This window comes from Carettochelys insculpta, chromosome 4 (assembly GCF_033958435.1).
Source record: "Carettochelys insculpta isolate YL-2023 chromosome 4, ASM3395843v1, whole genome shotgun sequence".
Classification (NCBI taxonomy): domain Eukaryota; kingdom Metazoa; phylum Chordata; order Testudines; family Carettochelyidae; genus Carettochelys; species Carettochelys insculpta.
The window spans coordinates 49,824,592-49,845,679 of record NC_134140.1 but is presented as its reverse complement, the minus strand read 5'-3'; the positions used below and the strand labels follow the sequence as shown (position 1 = coordinate 49,845,679).

The 21,088-nt window shown below is 39.5% G+C and overlaps 2 protein-coding genes across 20 annotated transcripts in view; one reads left to right on the top strand and one right to left on the bottom strand.

Annotated features, from left to right (window-relative positions):
* Positions 1-13,965, top strand: part of LNX1 (ligand of numb-protein X 1) — an 84,872-nt gene extending 70,907 nt beyond the window's left edge. For all 6 annotated transcript variants that reach the window (XM_074992765.1, XM_074992766.1, XM_074992769.1 and 3 more), the window contains 3 exons: positions 3,375-3,603; positions 11,586-11,744; positions 12,452-13,965. In XM_074992765.1, coding sequence (XP_074848866.1) covers positions 3,375-3,603; positions 11,586-11,744; positions 12,452-12,587 — 524 coding nt within the window. In that variant the 3' untranslated portion in view covers positions 12,588-13,965. The remainder of the gene's footprint in view (positions 1-3,374; positions 3,604-11,585; positions 11,745-12,451) is intronic.
* A 150-nt stretch (positions 13,966-14,115) lies between these two features.
* FIP1L1 (factor interacting with PAPOLA and CPSF1) overlaps positions 14,116-21,088 on the bottom strand; it is a 59,145-nt gene continuing 52,172 nt past the window's right edge. For 13 of the 14 annotated variants that reach the window (XM_074992775.1, XM_074992772.1, XM_074992779.1 and 10 more), the window contains 2 exons: positions 15,033-15,170; positions 14,116-14,439 (listed from right to left, as the gene is read on the bottom strand). In XM_074992775.1, coding sequence (XP_074848876.1) covers positions 14,292-14,439; positions 15,033-15,170 — 286 coding nt within the window. In that variant the 3' untranslated portion in view covers positions 14,116-14,291. Of the gene's footprint in view, positions 14,440-15,032; positions 15,171-15,315; positions 15,327-21,088 lie in introns of all 14 variants that reach the window. The other variant, XM_074992786.1, reaches the window with a different exon arrangement.

Here is a 21,088-nt window from a genome sequence, read left to right as displayed (position 1 = left end):
CCTTGCCACCACACAGCTCCAAATCCTGCCTCTTTTCATTCTGGCTGCTGCTGTTTTTATTCTTTTCTGCCTGGGAGCCAGCAGGAGGAGAGCTGAGAGCACGAGAGAGACTGTCTCCCTGTTTTCTTCCAGGCAACAGTCATGCTCAGCCCCTGAAGCCCTGGCCTAGAGCAGACACCATACAGACAGAATTTTAGGTATCCTTGTTCCAATGCATGAAACTACTAAAGCTTCTCTGCAAAACAGATGTGAGAATTTTATACATCTTTTATGCATTAAAACAACATATGTTCATTCCCCTAACTTCATTCTGAGCCATGGCTGAATCATTTCAGATTAATTTTTCCAGAAATATTCAGCCTCAGGCAGACATTTAGCAAGGAAAATTTCAGCCCAAATACTTAGTTTAGCAAAGTTATAAACAATTGTAAACACAATTTTAGATGGAAAATTTTGGGCAAACTGAGCTATAGGCATCACTGCTTGGACCACCTACAATTAATGCTGCTCAGGGTGCTTGTCCGTGATAGTCCACACCACAAGGAGTTAATGGTCTAAAGGTATGTTTGTGCCACGGCTACAGTCGTGTAGATCCTTCATTGACATAGGGTTTTTTTTTTCCAATTTAGTTAATCCACTGCTCCAGGAGGTGAAAGCTAGGTTGATAGTAGAATTGTTCTGTCAACCTTAAGTGTGTTGCAGATGGCATGGCATTTTTCACCTCCCTGACTGGTGCAGCTTAGGCAACATACATTTTAGGAGCAGACCCACCGTAAGAAGTAGGCACAGGACAAAATGTACTAGAGGCATCCTGGAAGCGTTTAGCTTGGAGCTTGTCCCAAGTTGTAAGGTAGCAAAGCACATTGGCAGTGTCTATCTACACTTGCATTCCTCTTTTGAAAGAGGCATGCAAATAATGGAAATAGAAAATGAGGTGCAGATTTACATATCTGGCACCTCATTTACATATTCTTTCAAAAGAGCTTTTTTAGAAAGAAAAGCAATGTAGACGCAGCTCTTTCAAAAGTAAACCCCATCTTCGAAAGGACTCTTCGTTCCCTTTTTTTATGGGAAGAAGGCTTCTTTTGAAGATGGGGGTTACATTTGAAAGAATATGCGAATGAGGTGCCAGATATGTAAATCTGCACCTCATCTGCATGCCTCTTTCCAAAGAGGAATGCAAGTGTAGACCCAGTCATTGTGACTTAGTGTTTCTTCAAGAGTTGTGACAGTAATAGCTTCTGGGTGCTGACACAGATCACTAAGGGGTCATTTTTGTTTACAAACATGGTGTTTTTAATTTGTTGGATTGTGTGAAGCAATCAAAGGTCCTATGCATATTTAAACAAACATCAATAATCTATTGGTACCAAGTTTAGAGAGAACCTAAATTCGCTGTCCTCCATTTAGGTCAAGTAGTAGCTTGGGGGAAGAAATTAAATTACAACAAACCCTTCTTTCTCCAGGTTTTAAATTCAGTTTGAAAACAAACACCTGAATGGAGAACAATGGTATTTGGTGCTTCACAGACCTTAATTATCACAGTGCTATGTGCAGTAGTTTCTGTAAGTATATTATCCCTATAGTAAAGCTAGAGATACTGAAGAAATAAGTGACCAATCATGGGTGGAAATCAACATCCCACATAGGATTCAAATTTTAGAATTCAAGTCCCATGTTCTTCTGTCCCATTTTTAGTGCTACATGATTGTAAAGAGGATGTAAAACTGCCCTATATGGCTAGCTGATGAGGGCCTCCATGTAATGGATTCATAATCTGGTGCATAAACACATCTCTGTGATACTCCCCTCCAGTTCCTCACCTGCTGTAATTAGGATGATTTATTTCCTCCCTCACTCCAGCACACTGTTTGCTGGAGAACCTCACCTACCATAACAACTTCAGTGGACCTATTGTACACCTGTTTAGAATAGCCCTGTTGTGATAACTGAGCCTGCAAATTCACCCTAATATCTCTGAATGGTAAAAAGTAAGTGAAAAGTCATGAGGTATTGCAACAACTTGTAACAATAAATACTAATGAGAAAAGGTGCAAAAGTAGAGTGGAGTGATTTAAATCAACAAGAAAGTTGATTTAATTGAAGTTACCAAAAAAGTTGGGACTGACTGTGCTCAGTGTGCACTTAATTTTGAAGTAAACTCCATTGATCTCACTGGCACTTGTGTTTTTTGAGAAAACAATTATAGAATGAGGTGTCCTTGGAAAAGCTGAGTTATGCTGAAGTGAAAGAGAGAACAGACTTATGGCATTTCCATTATGATCTGTGGACATAATGGTCAAAAAGAAGGAGCATGTATTATGTAATATAAAATAAGAAAATGACAACTGTCAACTTCAGAGTTCTCTTTCTGCAGCTTTTTGTATTCTATACTTGAGTGATAACCGGTTTGGAATCTAACAAATTAAACAAACCATAAGGACCAGATAAGCACAATTCACTTTTTTTCTGGCAACATCCAACGCAGCAAACGACTTGGCTACTTACTTGTCAAAATCACACTTATACTAAAAGGCACAGCACACGAGTTTTCAAGAACGATGTGTTGCAAAAATGAATTATTTAAGTTACTAACCAGTTGATCCACTCAGCCAGATCCACCTCATTTTCTCCCAATAAGCAATTTCATCCCAGCAGTTAAGCTCTCCATGTCCACCTCCTTCTTCCACTGTTTGCACTTGACACGTTTTCCTTTTTAACCTAGGGAATGACGTTCTTCAAAATATTCCAGTGAGGGTCTCTCTTATGGCCAGACACCAGGACAGGTTTTCTATGGCAAATGTGAAAAGGAGGATTTTTTTTTTTTGGGGGGGGGGGGGGGGTTGTGTGTGTGTGTGTGTGAGAGAGAGAGAGAGAGAGCGCTGAATAATGTCTTCCACCCCTCTCCCCACAGCTCCTTTCTGTGCTGCTTCCAGCCTTTCCTATGTACTAGTGCTCCTTTTCTTAAAAAGCAAAAAAAATGATTTTTAACGATGTTTGCCAGGGTACAAAGCAGGTCCGTGGATGTCATACCTTGTTTAACACTGGACAATGAGTTATGTTATTCAACAGCCTTTAGACTCCTCCATTACCTCAGGACCCTGGGCTGCTCTCTGATCCAGGATGGCCAGGATGGTGGAGTAGCGTGCCCAGAAATGCCCGCTTTATCCAGCCTGGCTGTGCTGGTGGATGTTTGGATTCAGCCGGTCAGCTCACACTCGGGCTCTGTTTTATGCCTCATTTATTTCAAATGAAAATATTAACTACTTTTGACAGGCAACAAATCCCCAGCCCTGGAATGCATTTTATTTAAATGCAGGAAAAATAAGTAAAGTCTTAAAACATTCTCTCTTTTTATAATGCTTATTGTCCAGGTGACATTTTGCTGAACGTGAATGGAATTGACCTGACTGGTGTCAGCCGTTGCGAGGCAGTAGCCCTGTTGAAAAACACCACCTCATCTGTAGTGCTCAAAGCCTTGGAAATGAAAGAATGTGAGGCCCAGGAGGACAGAAGACAGGTGGTGTGTGCTGACACCACTCAGAACACATCTGATAACAGTGAATGGTCACCTTCCTGGGTTATGTGGCTTGGGCTGCCACGGTAAGTTCTAAAATTACTTCCTTGGGCTGAAGGGGACGGGGAGGAAAGATTTATGTTTCTTGGATGGCTCTAGCTCTTGGTCTGATTCATTATACCAACATCTTAATTAAATCCAGGATCTGTCAAAAACTTTGTTAAATACCTCTTCTTTGTAATTGTATATATGTATATGGAAAATAGACGCACGTGGCTGCTTTTAAAGGGAGGGGAGAAAGATCCTGAACAGTCCTGTAGTGACAGAGGAAGCCATGCTAGTCTATACACTATCAAAACAAAAAGCAGTCAAGTAGCACTTTAAAGACTAGCAAAATAGTTTATTAGGTGAGCTTTCGTGGACAGACCCACTTCTTCAGACCATAGCCAGACCAGAACAGACTCAATATTGAGTCTGGTCTGGTCTGGCTATGGTCTGAAGAAGTGGGTCTGTCCCACGAAAGCTCACCTAATAAACTATTTGCTCGTCTTTAAAGTGCTACTTGACTGCTTTTTGTTTTGATAGTCCTGTAGTGGAGAATGAAGGGAAAAGTCTGAATGCATTTAGGAGCTCAGAGAACTTAAGAGCTGAGCCCTCTGGACCACCCTGCAAAGTCTAAAACTACCCTGCTGTGCTCAAGCCTCACAGACCCTTTGTTAGTTAAATACAGCTGAACTGGTTGACTTTGCCCAGATGTTAAAAAATGGAGGCAGTTGGTGCGTTTCTCAGAATTGCCTCCCCCAACTTCACTACCTGCCTGAGAAAAGTTCATCTGCAAGATACAGGAAGCAGCTGTTTCGCAGTTTTAGTAAAAATAAAAAGCCACATAGTATATAGTTTAATCATCTTCTGTACACACAAATCTGCATCTTGCAATGTTTGTTTGAACCTGGGCTTTCAAATGAAGACTTGGCCTCTTTTATTGATTACTCTGAGCTAATGTCAGAGTGCAATTCCAATTCTTAAAGGGAACAAGACTGTCATTGATTTCAAGGACTGCAGAATTTGACTAACAGTTTATATATGCTTTACCTATTCCCTGAACTCAATGACTGTCCAGTATATCCTTTTTAAAGGGTAGTATCAGGTGCCTCTGCTACATGGGGGACAAGGGTAAAATGAGTTGGGTTACTTAAGTTGTATATACAGAGCTTCATGGTTTTGCTTTTTAGTGCCTTTATACTTGAGGTAGATTCCGTTCCTTTCTCTCCCACCATTTTGCAGGGCCCTGTGCCAGTTTACTGCAAAGCCTGTTGAGACGGGCATGGTGCTTTGGGCTTTGTTGTGTCTTACTGCATCAGGCCTGTGGTGAGCTGGTTTTGAACCCACGGTGAATACAAAGATTGACTACCACACTCGTGGGGTGGGTGAAGAGCACAAAATATGTAAAGCAAATTTGTGCTGTCTCTAGGGGTTCAGATGTACCTCTTCATTCATGGGACAGACAGTCTAGGCTAATACAGATTCCCTTTTTTACCTGGAAACTAGTTTGTCTATCAGCAAGCTGCTGAAGGTGGATTTTAATTTACTCTGCATCTTGGATCAGATAAACTATCTATTTGCCAATTTCACCACTAGAGCACACCCTGTCAACACCAAGCGTACCTCTAAACTGCTGCATAGCTATCCCATCTGCATGCCAGGGATTGGGAGCTTCCCTCTCTACAACTTAGTTCTCCTTCCTAAACCAACAGGAATCCAGACTTCTTACTCTTAAACTACATTTTCTTCAGCAGTAGTGGTTCAATCAAAATAAATTGAATTGCCTGAGCCCTCCTTTAGAGGAAGCTTTCCCTCAGTCAATTCACTGCAACTGCTGTAAACACTGAAGGGAGGAATAGTCACACTATCCTGGATCTTGCAGTCAAGATACTGTCAGAGATGCAGAAAACCAATAAGCAATAGCATACTGTTAAGATCAAGTAGTAAACTAAATTTGGCTCTCGCTGCTGGAAGGGAATTTTACTCTTTTGAAAGGCATCTGAGCTTACTGGCCTCCCTACTCCAGAAAATGCACATTTACGACCACCAACCTTTATACTGAGAGAAAATTACCACCATTTCAACAGGTCTGAAAACAGGAAATTCATTGTAAGCATATCCCCAGCTGCATCTCAACTGACAGAAAAGGGCCACAGTGTGCGTGAAGACTAGCGGAATTAGTATGCTGAGCTGGTACACTGGTCATATTACATTTAAATTAAAATTAAATGGGAAGGAACAAAAGCTAATAAATAATTAGCATTGTCAGTAACAGAGGTGTTTTACCCTTATTAGTATTTGCTTGTTTGGCAGGCCCCAAACAACAGAGCTGGATTTATTCATTTAACAATACATGGTAGTCAGATACTACAATCTTATCTAGTGCAAATACTGCTTGCCAGTCTGTTCTCTCACTGGCTGCCTGGTGTCCACATCTGGAAGTCCTTTGTATTCTGTCACCAGGACATGCATCATTAATAAACATTAACTCATTTCCCCCATGTCTGAGAATTTAACCTTTCCTTATTAGGCTTCCAGTATGATGTTGGCAAGAGCCAGTCTCCACTAGGTTATTTTCAAAACCCTTGCTACACAGCCCCCGCTTTTCTTGGGATTCAATACAAACACAATTCTGCTTAGCCAGTGTTTATCTTGATTGCACCACTCTTGCATGTTAAGCAATCAGAGGAAGTCTTAGTGTACAAGATTGTGGACCATTCAGCTAGTGTAACTGAAGTTCAACAGCAGGAGATAATGGCCATGAATGAAAGGAATGCAAGGAACAAGTGGGTCTGATCATGTAGGATAGAAAGCTGGAGAAGGAAGAGCATGCAGCATGAGACCCAGGGGTTGGAGACAGGAGAGAAAATGGAAATTACAGAACATGTGATACGCACACGGGGGGCAAGGTACAGCAAGAAGGAAGAATAGACATAGGCCTAAGCGACAACTTGGAGTAAGTTTTGTATTCCCTTAGTTCATGATTGTAGCTGTGTGATTTAAGTTGTGTTTCTCTGGGCATACTTTTGTGCTGATGCAAATCCTGTAAATAAGCACTGTGGTCCTGTAACATAGCTCACCTCTCTTCCAATGGCTGTATATACAGTACAGATGACAAAATAAATCCTGAAGTTTAGATAATTTGCTCAAGCTTCCACAGCAAATTACTGGTAGAGTCAGGAACAGAAGCCAAATCTGACTGGCCAGGCCCTACCTCTATCTCTGCCTCTTCCTGTAGCATAGTAATCTGTCCATCACTGTGGTCCAAAGTGGGCACTGTCCCCTTTACTGAAGCAGCTTCAAAGGAGCTAGTGTGGTTGAACTAGGTCAATACAGATTTAAAGTTTTTCTTCCAAAACCAAGAAGCCCCAGTCTGCTCCACAACAGTAAGTAGAGACGATACAAGCACACCATTTCCTTTTCTCTTTGTGATGCTATTTAACTCAATATTTACTACTATAAAGCTCAAAACTATCCCTTTCTTATTCTTAAACTCTGTTAGTAACCTCTTCTCCCCTGGTGGTGCAGCGAAGGCAGCTTTTTTCATTCCTTATATGCTGAAATATGTAGACAAATTCATTCCAGCCTTACTTGTTTCTGTTCAGTTTTCAGGCCCCTAGCAGTCAATGTAATGTATTAATGAGGAGCAGTGCTGTAACTTTGTCATGACTTTGGTAAAGCAATGAAAAAAATTAACAGTTTGTTGGACTACAAATTCACTGATTGGTATATTTAGGTGCTTAACTTTTGGCACCTAAATGTGAACATTTTTAGCCCTCCACTCCTTGTATTTCTGGCCAACTAACCCACAAATTAAAGTAGAAATTAAGAAATTAGTTCAAGGGAAGTAGAAATACAAATGTCTATTTCTTTTTAACATAGGGCAATTCCTGTTGGCTAGTTCCAAGACACTGCAATAGGACAAAGTTTTTTTTCTTGAATACAGCCCACAGACACATTTTCCACCCTTTACCTAAATGCACAGATCTTGAAGACCAGATATACCCCTTCAGCCATCAACACTCAAATCTAGGCATTTTACAGGAAGTGAACCACCAGCTAGGAACCAGGGCAGTTCAGGCAAAAGCCAGGCGTAAAACCTACTCCTCTGATGGGTATTCACCATTGCTCGCTGACTATTCTAGGGAGGCTGCCAAACAGCACTAGTTTCCTAGCAGAGCTTAAGTTGTCATCTGTTATGGCAGCAACATCTTCAAAGTGCATGACTGTTAGGAGACTACAGAACTTATGTGGTGCCAAGTCAAGGGTTCTCAGAAGTTCTCTGGCCCATGAAAAATGCTTTATGTATACTGCTTGGAGTGGCATTCACAGTATACCATGCATTTTTGGAAAGGGACAGTACCTGGCTCATGAAGCTCACTGTTCAAAAATATCTGATCTTCAGCCAAAGAGTTGAAAAAAGGGGCACGTGAATCATGCATTACCCCAGTCAGCCCATCACCTCCTCCAGGCTGTAGTAAGACCTCTGCTCCCCTTTCTCCAGTAGAGGAGCCTGGCCATCAGTGTGAGCTCAAAGACTCAGCAAGGTTTTGAACACAATTTTAATGGCTAGTAAGATACAGGGAAACCTGTGAATAATGTAGTACACAAGAATGGGGAAGAGGGGGAAAATAACATGCAGGTCATTTGCCTCTATTCAGTAATGAAGATTCAGAATACAGCATTTCTTGGGGCTTGCTTCTGCTGAGTTGATCAATCCTGCCTAGTACCAGGCCACTCCATTATCAGCTGAACCTGGGAAAAATACTGTTGGCTAATGAGACCCTGTTTACCGCCAAGAAAGGCAAAATATTGGTCCAATCTCCTTCGCAATTAAACTTCAGAAAATAATTTAGACGAGAGGGGAACGTTTCTCTGCCTTGCTTTTTTCAGAGCAGGAATATTTCAAAGGTATCTGTTTCTTGTAAATTAAGCTTCTACAGAGCAAGCTGCTGTTCAGTCAGAAGACTGAATGCATTGACACAGCAGTTCACCTTATCAAAACAAAAAAGCAGTCATGTAGCACTTCAAAGAATAACAAAATACTAGCTGATGAGCTTTCGTGGGACAGACCCACTTCAGATCCAAAGAAGTGGGTCTGTCCCACGAAAGCTCATCACCTAATAAATTATTCTGTTAGTCTTTAAAGTGCTACTTGACTGTTTTTTTGTTTTGATAGAATACAGACTAACATAGCTCTCTCTCTGTCACAGTTCAGCTAACGGTGAAGTTATTCACGACCACAGAGGAAAGGTTACATACTACAGATGGAAGAGGCTGCTCTGGAATACTTTCTCAAATCTAGGTTATTATGAGCAATGGACAATAGAAATCCAAATCACTTTCACATCTGGAACTTGAATTTCTCATTAATAGGGCTTCTATACTCAGAGTTAACCATCTATTGGACACCTTTACAAAATACTATAGATCCAAATTAGATGCATACTAAATCAGTCATAATGACATCTTATCACAGCCCTGTTACCTAAATCCAACAAAAGTATAACATATGCACTATATCTTAATTTGACTGATAGTCCTACCCTTTTTCCTTCTACTTATGTTTGGCCTAGGAAGTTAAGGCTACAAGAGCAGACTTATGGGTTTTTGTCCATCCCCCACCTCCAAAAAAGAGACATGAATGTTCACTGTAAAACTGCCCTTATTCAAGGGGTCAAAAACTTTTTCCCTGAGGACAGTAAGTAATGTCTGAATACAAGAAGTTTACTCATTCTGCATATTAGTCAGAAAAAAGACTGAATCAGTATTATTGATGACCAAATGCTGGCAACACTTGGTCATGACCGACCTTGTTACCAAATCCTGTGAGCTTAGGATGGTGGGGTTTTTTTCTCTCCATTTTCTTTAAAGTGATTTTGCATGCTCAAAACCCCACACATGGGAAAGTAATAGAGCCTATCTTCTAGGGGGAAAAACTAAGGGGCACCTGCTTTTTCCATTAGCAGCTAGTGAACTGTTATACAAACACTATACCTAACATCCTGGCAGCAGGTGAATATTTGTAGTTCCTAGGGGAGTAATCTAGTAATACTGTAAAAAATCTGCAGTGAAATTTAGCAAACACATATTATTTTACAAGAAAAATATGACACATTTCAAGACATGATTTTGCCTTTTTCAGCAAAAGGATCTGCTCTGAATGAGAATTTTAGAATGTCAATACAAAGTAAATTCAGCTACAATGAACTCTGAGAATATATGCAGAAAGTTAGACTGTTATAACAACAAATTTCAAACTTGGAGGAGCAAAGGAATTTCAGCTTCATCTGTGCCCTTTGGTTAGAGGGCAAAGGGTTATCAGAATTTAAGGCAAGATTTTGCATTACTATATCTCTAATGAAGATGCCAACATTCTTTTCTGATGTTCAACAAATATGTGACTTGTACACAAACATTTCAGAATGCTAGCTTCATAACAAACACTAGAATTAATAACAGGCATTTAAACTGTAAGCTTGCATGACTGATATTACTACATAACACTATTCTCTGCACAATTCACACTCATTGCTTACTATGTTACATACTAAACAAAGCTGTTAAGCCTCTTCCCTGAGCTGGTGTCTTTCGTGGTGTGGTATCTTTGATTTTTGGAGTTCAGGGTTTGTTTCTGGACGTATGAGCCGCATCTACACGAGCCGGCTACTTCGAAGTAGCCGTGCCAACTTCGAAATAGCGCCCATCATGTCTACACGTGGCGAGCGCTGTTTCGAAGTGGAAATCAATGTAAGCTGGCAAGACGTCGAAGTCGCTATCCCCAACAGGAGATGGGAATAGCGCCCTACTTCGACGCTGACTGTCGAAGTAGGGCACATGTAGACTATCCGTGTCCCACAACATTGAAATAGTGGGGTCCGCCATGGTGGCCATCAGCTAAGGGGTTGAGAGACGCTCTCTCCAGCCCCTGCGGGGCTCTATGGTCACCGTGTGCAGCAGCCCTTAGCCCAGGGCTTCTGGCTGCTGCTGCTGCAGCTGGGGATCCATGCTGCATGCACAGGGTCTGCAACCAGTTGTCAGCTCTGTGGATCTTGTGCTGTTTAGTGCAAGTGTGTCTGGGAGGGGCCCTTTAAGGTTGCAGCTTGCTGTTGCCCGGGAAGTGCTAGTCTGCCCTGTGACCCTGTCTGCAGCTGTTCCTGGCACCCTTATTTCGATGTGGGCCGCTTTGGTGTGTAGATGCTCCCCTACAGCGCCTACTTCGATGTAGCGCTGCCCATCGTCGACATTGAATGTCGATGGACCAGCTGTGGAGGACGTGTAGACGCTATTCATCGAAATAGCTTATTTCGATTTCGCTACATCGAAAGCTATTTCGATGTAGCATCCCCGTGTAGATGTAGCTATGAATTACAATAAACCCTTTCATATCTGGCATTCTATTATCCAGAACTCTCAAATAACCATTTTAACCATAAGTAAATTTCAGTTATGTTTTCCATATGTACAGTATAGTAAAAGAAAATGCAAAATAAATACAGAGAATACAGTATAAGTTTACAGTGTACAATACTACTGTGGTTGGTAAATAAAATATTTGGTATACATTTTTGTTTCTTAATCTTGTTTTTCTTTAGTGTTATGCATTGCTAGGTATGCCTATGTCTTATCCACAATATCTGAATATCCGATAACCTCCTGGTCCTGCCAGATATGAAAGAGTTTACTGTATTCAGCTCTGTAGTGCACCAGAAAATATACCCAGTCTTAGCCTAAGAAGGCATTCTGAGAACCCCCCACCCCTAAAAGCATAACACCTATTACTGATAGATTAGTTGATCAGATGTAAACAAGGCACTTCACACCAACAGATAGCATAAGCGATTTTTTTTTTTTTTTTTTAAATTATGACTTACATGAAGTCCAACCTCAGCTGAAATATTTTCTTCAGTGGAACTTTGATACTTTTTAGCTACCTCAAAATATGCTACCAGTACCTAGAAAGGCAGAGCATAGACAAATAAACTTAACTTAATCCTGAGATATTAATTAGAGTGATTTGTTTCAGGTATTTGTACAACTGCAAAGAAATTGTATTACGAAGAAATACAGCAGGAAGTCTTGGGTTCAGCATTGTAGGCGGTTATGAAGAACACAGTGGGAACAAACCATTCTTTATCAAATCCATCGTTGGGGGCACACCAGCATACAATGATGGAAGAATTAGGTAAAGATGACAATGAATAAAAATGTTTAAAAAGTACTCTTCATCCCAGGAACTCAAAAGAACTGTATGAATAGTCACAGAATTAAGTATTAAAATAGGGAACTGTGATCCAGACAGACCAAGTGGTCACAAAGAGGGCTCAATTTCATGCCAGTCCAATAAAAATATCCACTGAATCAGGTCGAGTATAAAACTAAGCCCTTTATGACAGAACTGGAAATAACCCAAAGTGAAATCCTGTAATTTAACGCCTTGCTTTTCTGGCAGACTATCAAGTATATATCTATCAACATATACTACTTCATGGATGTCTTTTATTGTATTGTATGTTATTTACAAAATACGTTATCTTAAATTTGAACAATTCTACATGTACTCATACACTGACAACTAAATGTGCAATTAAAATCCAGTACCAGGGTGCATGTGAGAGAGAGAGAGAGAAAACTTTGAAGAACCTGTACATTCTTACACCAAGTTTTATAATTACTAGTAATGTTAATTGATGCACTTACAAGAGCTCTCATTTCATATTTTTCTCCATATAGATCCGACTTTTGCTTAGTAGCTGCCATCCTCCTGGCTAAGTGGTGACACAAGTTTATAGAGCAAAAGCTGCTCAATTGGCAAGAAAAGTTTCTGATGTCAGACTCTCACCTTGATGTTAAGGGTTTTAATTAATCTTATGTACATTTTTAATTTTCCAGATGTGGTGATATGCTCATTGCTGTCAATGGCAGGAATACATCGGGAATGTTGCACTCCTTTTTGGCAAGGATGCTCAAAGAACTGAAAGGAAAAATTACTCTCACTCTTGTGTCCTGGCCTGGCACTTTTTTATAAAGCCAGTACTGATGGAAAAATGACGAAATCATGAGACATGGAAACAAGCTGCTTACTATGGACATTGGTTTTCCTACATTTTTTGTCAATTGTGTATTTGTTTAAAAAAAAAGTTTGTGAAATGTAAGTTTGCATGTCAAGAGTCTTCAGAAAACATGGAACTTGTCAGAATAGCATGCAACTCAGAAAAAAGCAAAGCTACGTAAATTATGAAATTACAGCTGAAGGTACAACTCTGATGTGTTTAAGTTTATATTTGATTAATCAAAGAGCACTAAACCATGGCAGCAATTATGTTCATTATACCATCTTCAATTTATAAAAAATGTTATGGACATATAACTTGGAAAAATACCTGACAGGCTCTTGAAATGATAAACTTGAAATATTTTTCTAATGATTGAATCAGTTGACTGTTTCTATCCAACATGTGAAAAGCACTTTTATTAAATTATGTTTTTTTCATTGTCAGTATGATGCTGATACTTTCAAGACTTTCAAATATTTTTTGCTGTTAGAATGTAATACTGTGAATGAGATTTTATTTCTATAATTATTAAAATACATCTAACTATTATGTAGACATGTCTTTTTTCCTTAAAAAAACAAACTTTTAACAACATCAAAATTTCTGATTAACTAGGGATGATCTAGCAAGATTAGGACTTTTTTTTTTTTTTTTTAAATGTTACCAACTGTTAGAAAATCAGTAGTCAGTCTGGCAACATTTACAAACACCAACAAGGATAGTGGCAATGCATATGCAGAAAAGAGAGAGCTTTCTTTTTTTGCTTAAAACAATTATATGTGCCTCCATTGAAATTATCAATATTCTCAAGAGAGAGCCTTTCGTTAACTTTAATGGGGAAAAAGATCAGCCCATTACTTTTTAATGTGTTCTGGATACTTGTCTCTAGAAAATATGCTAAGACCAAATGCATTTTACATAGGACAGAACAGCAGGGCCAATGGATGACTATTTTTGGTTTATATTTAACAGGTTACCCAACCTTTAATCCTTTTTTAGCTATTTAAGTCATTCCTACACTCATTAAGTTAAAGATGTGTTAATCATTTAAACATTGTATATGTAATATAAATACTCATTATACTCTCCAATCACACAAACACTTACGTGCATATTTCATGGGTTTTTTTTAATATTCTTGCCATACCTTCCAGCAAAAGTTTCTTAAACATTTTTCTCCTATGGTACCAAAAAAGATGTCCTTTAAATAATGAATCCAAAGGGCAAAGCTAAACTTCAGAGATCCATTGGCAAATAGATGTATGAAATGTATAGATGTATTGACAAATGTTAGTATGAAACAATATGAATGCAAACCAACCTCAACCCAGGAGAAGAATACACTTCCACAGCTCCTAATGACTTAGGGAACAAGAGGGAGTCCAGTATTTGGGTGTAGGTTTCCTATGATACTGTAATAGCATCACCCTCCAGACCTCAGAACCACTATTGCATTTGTGCTTTTAGAATCTTAAAAATAAGGCAAAGTGAATCCATGAATCTTAACTTAACATGAAAAATTCACTCTTTTATTTTCAAAAAACAAATTAACCTCATATTTTGTACTAACAGAACAAGATTAGGAGCAAATTTATTTAATACCCAGAAAAATAATGAGATTTATAGTTATCTATTTCTGGCACTAATATATGCAAGAAGGCAAATATCACACATGCCTATTCCACAGGAGCAGCTTCCGTATTTTCCTGTTCTGGGGCAGGTTCACCACTAGCTTCTTTTCCTTCTTTGCTTCTTTTGGACTTTTTGTGTTTGTGCCTCCTGTGGCTGTCCCCCTCTTCACTGTCATGGCGACGCCTGCTGTTACTAAGAGAGAGAGAAAAATGCTCAGACAGGCACTCTTATTAAATAGGTTCTCAAACAATATATAAGAAATCTGCCTCTTGCTTCCTTGTAAGAAAATTAACACTTGCAGCTTTAATGTCACATCTAGTACTTTAATATGTGGCAAAGATGACTAGGACGTGATTATCACAACACAAATGGGCATCACACTCGAGGTTCATTTTTAATAAACAGCTCATATGCATCCATACTTTTCATAAGGAGTAAAGAATCCTCTCCTCTGTCTCTTTCTAACTACAAAACTTTATTCTTACAGCTTTGGAAAGCCCCCACTGTGATTCTTTTAAAGTTTTTGTTACTCCCCATCATTTATGCTCCTTATGCAAATTATACCATTAAGGACCAGTCAAAGGATTGTAAACCCTGCCCCAGCTGAAGCTGGTGGAGACATCACACAGCAGCCATGGCCCAAAAGCTCTTTTCAGCTACGTACATTTCACCTAGCAGATTTGCTTCAGGCAGCTCATGGCGACCTTTGCAACCTTCTCATGCTACTCCAACTGTCATTTTTCTACACATTAAGACTTTTTTCATATCCTAGTATGAGATCAAACCTTCGAGATGATTTGTGTCTAGTCTCTTCTTTTTCTCTATGCCTCCTTTCTCTGTGTCGTTCCTCTTTCTCTCTGCTTGTTCTGTGACGCTCATAGCTCCTTTCTGTGTATTCTCTATACCTATATCGTTCTTCATCACTGATAGGAAGAAAATAAAAATCAGCAAGCTCATAAAATGTTAAAACAGCCGAGGGAAGGAAACCACACATTCTAACATTTATATAACAAATGGCAAAACAGACTTTACATATTTCTCAGAATTTATGAACACCACCTATAGCACGGTTTCCCAAACTTCATATTTTTTTTCCAGTGGTTCAAAAATATAAATGTATATTAAAAAAAAAGAAAAAAAGAATAAATTTTCACTGTTTATTGACAATCACAAAAGTACATAATAATATAAATATTGATATAAAATACTTAAGTGCCTAACTTATTACCTTAATTACGTGGGAAAATAAGAGATGTACCAAATTAATAGGATCGTGCATGATAATTTGCATGTTTTCTAAAGGACCAGTATTTTTTCCCCCAAGGACTGGTACTGGGCCGCGGATCACACTTTGGGAAATGCTGAAAGATTAACTTATTTATCTTAAAGTGCTAGAATATAAGAATTGTTATATCCTTAGATTTAAAGTCTTGCTATTCTGACGTAAGAACTTACTAAGGTGGAGAATAGGAAGTTAGTGACATCTTATTAAATATGTGCACAGCTTATTAAGACACTCAAGGGAAAATGCATTATACTTAATCCTCAGCTGGAGGGCATGTTATGGTTATATAGTTTTGAGCTCTTTATACTCTATACATGAAGTTTTTGAAATAACACATGGGTTATTAGTCATCTGCAGCAGTGGGAGGAGGCAACACAATTATTACCTCATCTGGGCAGCATCTACACTAGCAAGTTCTTTTGGGGAAAAAAAAAGGGCCTTTTCCGAAAGTACCCCTGGAATATCTACAGACAAAATGTACTTTCTCGATCTGAAATAGAAAGAACGCAGCATTTTTTTCCAGCTGCCCTCTTCCTTTTCCCAGATGAAGAAGAATGCCTTTTTTCCAAAAGATTATTTCAGAAGAAAGAAATAACAATGTGTAGGGGCCCTTTTTTCCAAAATAGCAGTCCTCGTGGTGCCAGATTTTTCGAACCCCCTGCACATTCTTTCAAAAGAGCAGGGACTCTGTAGACACTCCCCATTGAAAGAGCACATCAATTTTTGTATCTGCTTTTTCGTGTGTGGAAGCGCGCTTTCAAAAGTTCTTTCAGAAGAGATCTTCTGGAAGAACTTCTTTTGAAAGATTGCTGTAGTGCAGACATAGCCCTGAAGAGAATGGGGTGTTAGCCTGCGGTCATGCATTCTTCCTCTGCTTCCTTCTCTTGCTCCTCCTGAAATTCTAGCTCTGGCTTTCAAGGCTTGGATACCGAGGAATACGGAGAATGGCTATGTAAGGCACTCCTGTAAGAGAATGGTTGAGGAGGTGTCTACACGCTGCCCATGGATCCCAATATGGCTATCCTTGAGGAAGAGGCATGTTAAGTGGCATCCATGGGGGCACATACAAAGACCTGCTCAGCTGTGCGTTCCTGATACCAGAGGCGTATATGAGATTGACATTGTACTGTGCTATGGCAGGATGGAAGGTTGCACAGTGCAGCACAGTAATTTTTGTTATTCTCTTCTTTACTACTTTGTCACTATTGCAGGACAGAACAAATATAGCCAAGCCTTGGGCAATGGCTCAAGTGAGTTTTCTGAGAAGGAGCAAAGATTCTATGATGGGACAAAAGGGATCATCCTTTCTCTGCCTGGTAGGTAGCTTAAAGTTCAAAACAATGAATTTTTGATGGTGCTCAGGTTCTGAATGTCAGAAATATGCCCAATGAGAGGTGCATTACTGCGTAGAGGCCAGTCAAAGATGTAAGACTGTGGCAGTTCTAGGAGGTGAGGAAGAAAGTTACAATCTGCATTTTGGGGAGAGACGTGGATTGTAGTAATTTGGCACATATGAGAATCAACTACAGGGTGTTAGAAAATTCTAGGTCCCTCAGGAACCTAAACTCATGAGATACTGGCATAACTGTTCTTTGCATTGTGTGTTGACATGTCATAGGATTAGACTCCAGTGAAAAACCTGTTGGCGCCATGGTATGGCAGTCAAGGTGCAGTATGCTGAATGGCTGCCAATTGGTGTTGATGCTTTCATTAGTGCAGAGGACCTTTCGATGGCTTCATCGGTGCTGAGGAACTCAGAGACATATGTTTTAGTACAGAAGGCAGAGCCAATCTGGAGATTTTCCCATCACATCTGTCGGTCTCACATGGTGGAATCCTCTCATGTGGTCCTATGCTCTTAGGGTCTTTGGACTTGCCAAATCATCAGAACTACAAGTAATCAGGTGGTTAGAACAGCTACATATCCGTGAAAACAACAAGGCAGCCACAGATCTCACAGGGATGGGTCTCTTGAGGGTAGCTCCTTAGACGGTGAACACAGGACATGCTTTTCTGTCTTCTGGAAAGGAGACAGAAGATTTTACTTCAGATCTTGCAAGGTGTGGGGGTCAGCAGCTAATAATGCTAAGAGGGATCAGTGCTGTAGAAAAGAGGCCTCAAGACCCAGACCTGGATGTGGTCCATCATAATTAACTGGAGTTTGAGATCACAGTCTTTTCTGGCCTGTGCCTTTAAATTACGGCAGTGGGAACAGCTGTTGAGATATCTTTCACTCTTCCCAGCACAAAACGAAGAGGTCCCATCACTCAGGAGAATGCCTTCAATGTAAGAGAAGCTCATGTTAAAGCCAAAGTATTCCAGCATAGATGTGAGGAGAGAACTTCCCAATTGGGAAGGACTCTGGAATCTCTCATAGAAAATAACAGAAAGGAGAAGGTGGATTTTTTATTTCCATGATGAATATAAGAGGGAGAAAAATGGCTAACAACTATCTACAATAGCAATGAAGGGTCCTGTGGCACCTTATAGACTAACAGAAAAGTTTTGAGCATGAGCTTTCGTGAGCACAGACTCACTTCTTCAGATGCACGAAAGCTCATGCTCAAAACTTTTCTGTTAGTCTATAAGGTGCCACAGGACCCTTCGTTGCTGTTACAGATCCAGACTAACATGGCTACCCCTCCAATACTTAACTATCTACAATGGAAACCTAATCAATTCGAAGGCACTGCAGTGAGATATGAAGGAGACTGCTAGAGGCTCAGTCCTAGACCCATGGTGCCTGAGAAAGAACTAAGGGAGACTGGCTCACACGGTATAAAAATGCTGCTGAAAGTGCATGATGGGTGAGCACATGTGCAGCCTGACAGGAAGAGTTTCTGAAGACCAACGATCCCAGGGACAGGTACTCCATCACACAAAGTGAAGAGCCCCCAGAGGCAATACTCAGTGAAGAATCTAATTTTTAATTAGTGCTCTTTTTGACACAGAAATCCAAATGGGATAGGATCCAGCTAAACTTCCTTTCATTACCTCCTCTTAGGAGGTTGAAACTATTCTACCTCTTCAAGACTGTCTGCATGACGTTCTCAGTCTAAAGCCTACAGGCTACAGGTAAACAAATAAGTAAAAAAAAACAGAGTAAGAAAATCAGATCGAAAGGAATTGTGTACTTAGCATGTTTAATCAAACTCTGTAAAAGCTAATACCAGATTAAAACAATCCATTTTATTTACACAAAAAAGAGGTGGCCATTCTAGATTTCTCTGTAAGTTTTTTCAAGTCCTCTAAGTAGGCCACGTGTCTGAGACTTAAACTGCCAGGTGTGTACCATCTTCCCTCCTCTCCAGTATCCAAGTTCTTTGTAATGATCAGCCTTGTCGTCATTAAAACTGTGACAATCCATCATCCCATCAGACACTGGACTACATCAGCAATTCAACGATGAAATAGTTGATTAGGTATGCCATTGGCAGGAGAAAGATGAAGAGAACTGGAATAATCCTGCTCTCTATACAACAGCTATTGTCACTTGTATCTGCTTATTATCATCCTTCCTGTGCATCTCTGGAGTTTTCATTTTTCTGCCTCAGAATCTATAAATTTTAAATGCTTTTTCATCTTGCCTGCATGTCAGTGATCCTAAAATATAAAGCTGACTGTACTCTGGTATATGTGACAATTTTCTCTGGCTATTTCTGTCGAAATCAATCTGTGTCACACTCTATCTCACTGTGCACCTTTAAAATAGAGATTGTCTCTTCTTGTTAGTCCCTCGTATCTTTATTCAGCTGTATTTCAAAATGAAAACTGTCATAGTCTCCTTTCCAATAATTTAAAGCTGACTTTTTTGCCCTGAAGAGATGTATAATACTGGATCCTAAACCAGTCACTGTTGCAGGACAGAACGAATATAAGCCAAGCCTTGGGCAATGGCTCAAGTGAGTTTTCTGAAAAGGATGGGAGAAAAGGGATCATCATTTCTCTGCATGGTAGGCAGCTTAAAGTACAAAACAATGAATTTTTGATCGTGCTCAGGTTCCAAATGTCAGAAGTACATCTAATGAGAGGTGCACTAGTGTGTAGCAGGCAGGCAAAGACATAAGAAAAATACAGAATTCTGTAATAAATTATCATTACTCCACTATTTTATCATACAGATGATAACATTGCAGATGTGTACAATATTTGAATGTATACACACAAGCTGTTCATGTACATCCCACCACAAACAAATATTTTATGCCCAATTTCCAAATATGGTTCCTAAAGATCAATATCTGAATCCATATTTAGCTATCAAATCAGAAATGGGCATAAGTTTAAAGGTTCTGGGACTCTATAACTGCTGTTCACTTCAGTGACAGTTGAGGGTACTCAGCATACTTGAAAATTCCACTTCTATTTAGGCACTAACTTAAGGGATCCATACTTCAATTCTGTAAGTGCATATAACGTCAGTTTTACTTTTTCCTGCACAAAACATGATGCCTACTTTAAGTCTCATGAAAGAATTGTTTCTGGCTATTTTAAAGAGAGAGGAACAAAAGGCACACTAATGGTAAGTATTCTCTCCCTGAAATTTAATGCACCTCTGTAATGTGTGATGTTCTCGTTCCCTTCCTCCTCCTCCTCACAGGTGTCTTTGTTTTTGAAAAGTGAACGAAACTGTAAATAAGCTTAAAAACAAAATTACCACATGTGAATGATCTTTTTAAATCTTCTCCCACCTTCTTTGTTACTCCCATATCTACTTTTCACTAGTTAAGAGCCTCTTGGTTCCTTACACAGCCATGTGGCAGCAGCTTTGCTGCAGATGGTAGATAATTTAGTCACATTAAAAAAAAAAAAAAAAGACAGACCTCCTTCCCCCCCTCCTTTTACTATATCTCTGGCAGCAACACAGAGGCTTCTCTGGGCCTGGAAGTCATTAAGGTTCATTTCAAGCAGCCCTGAATGACCAGCCTTCTTTCTGGCCTTCAATCAAGCTGCCTGAGAAACAGATGTTTAAATTGGACTTAAGTTTTTAAACACTGACCCTGTAATTTGTAACACAAAACACAGACACAGTACAGGACTACATCACCACAACACCAGCGTCTGCACAAAATAAGAACCAAGTTTCCTTACACCTAATTTAGGCCTTTTACAATGCTCTTATCGGCTACAACGACTGATAAAGATAAATCCCCCTAATCTCTCTTAACTAAGATCATACTAATTCCTGGTGCTCTGTTCACATTCGGTAATATAAAACTATTACAGTGGGAATCCCAAAATCAATGTAATGGTAATGTGTATAAAAACAAGAAATAGATCAAAACAATTAAATGAAGAGTCAAGGCACTAATCACAAAATATTTTGCAACCACTAGAAAAGCATGAAATAAACCAACTGAGCAAAGTAACTTTTGCAAATTTCAACCCCTTAATTCACTTCTGTCACATCCAACCCAGCATCAAACTACCCAATCTTGTGTACAAAAAACATACCAAAAATAGCAGAAATGTCTATGTTTAACAATGTAAAAAAATAAAAATTATTGGAGAATTGAAATGTCAATAAAGGAGTTATCAGTCTGAAAACAAAGGGTT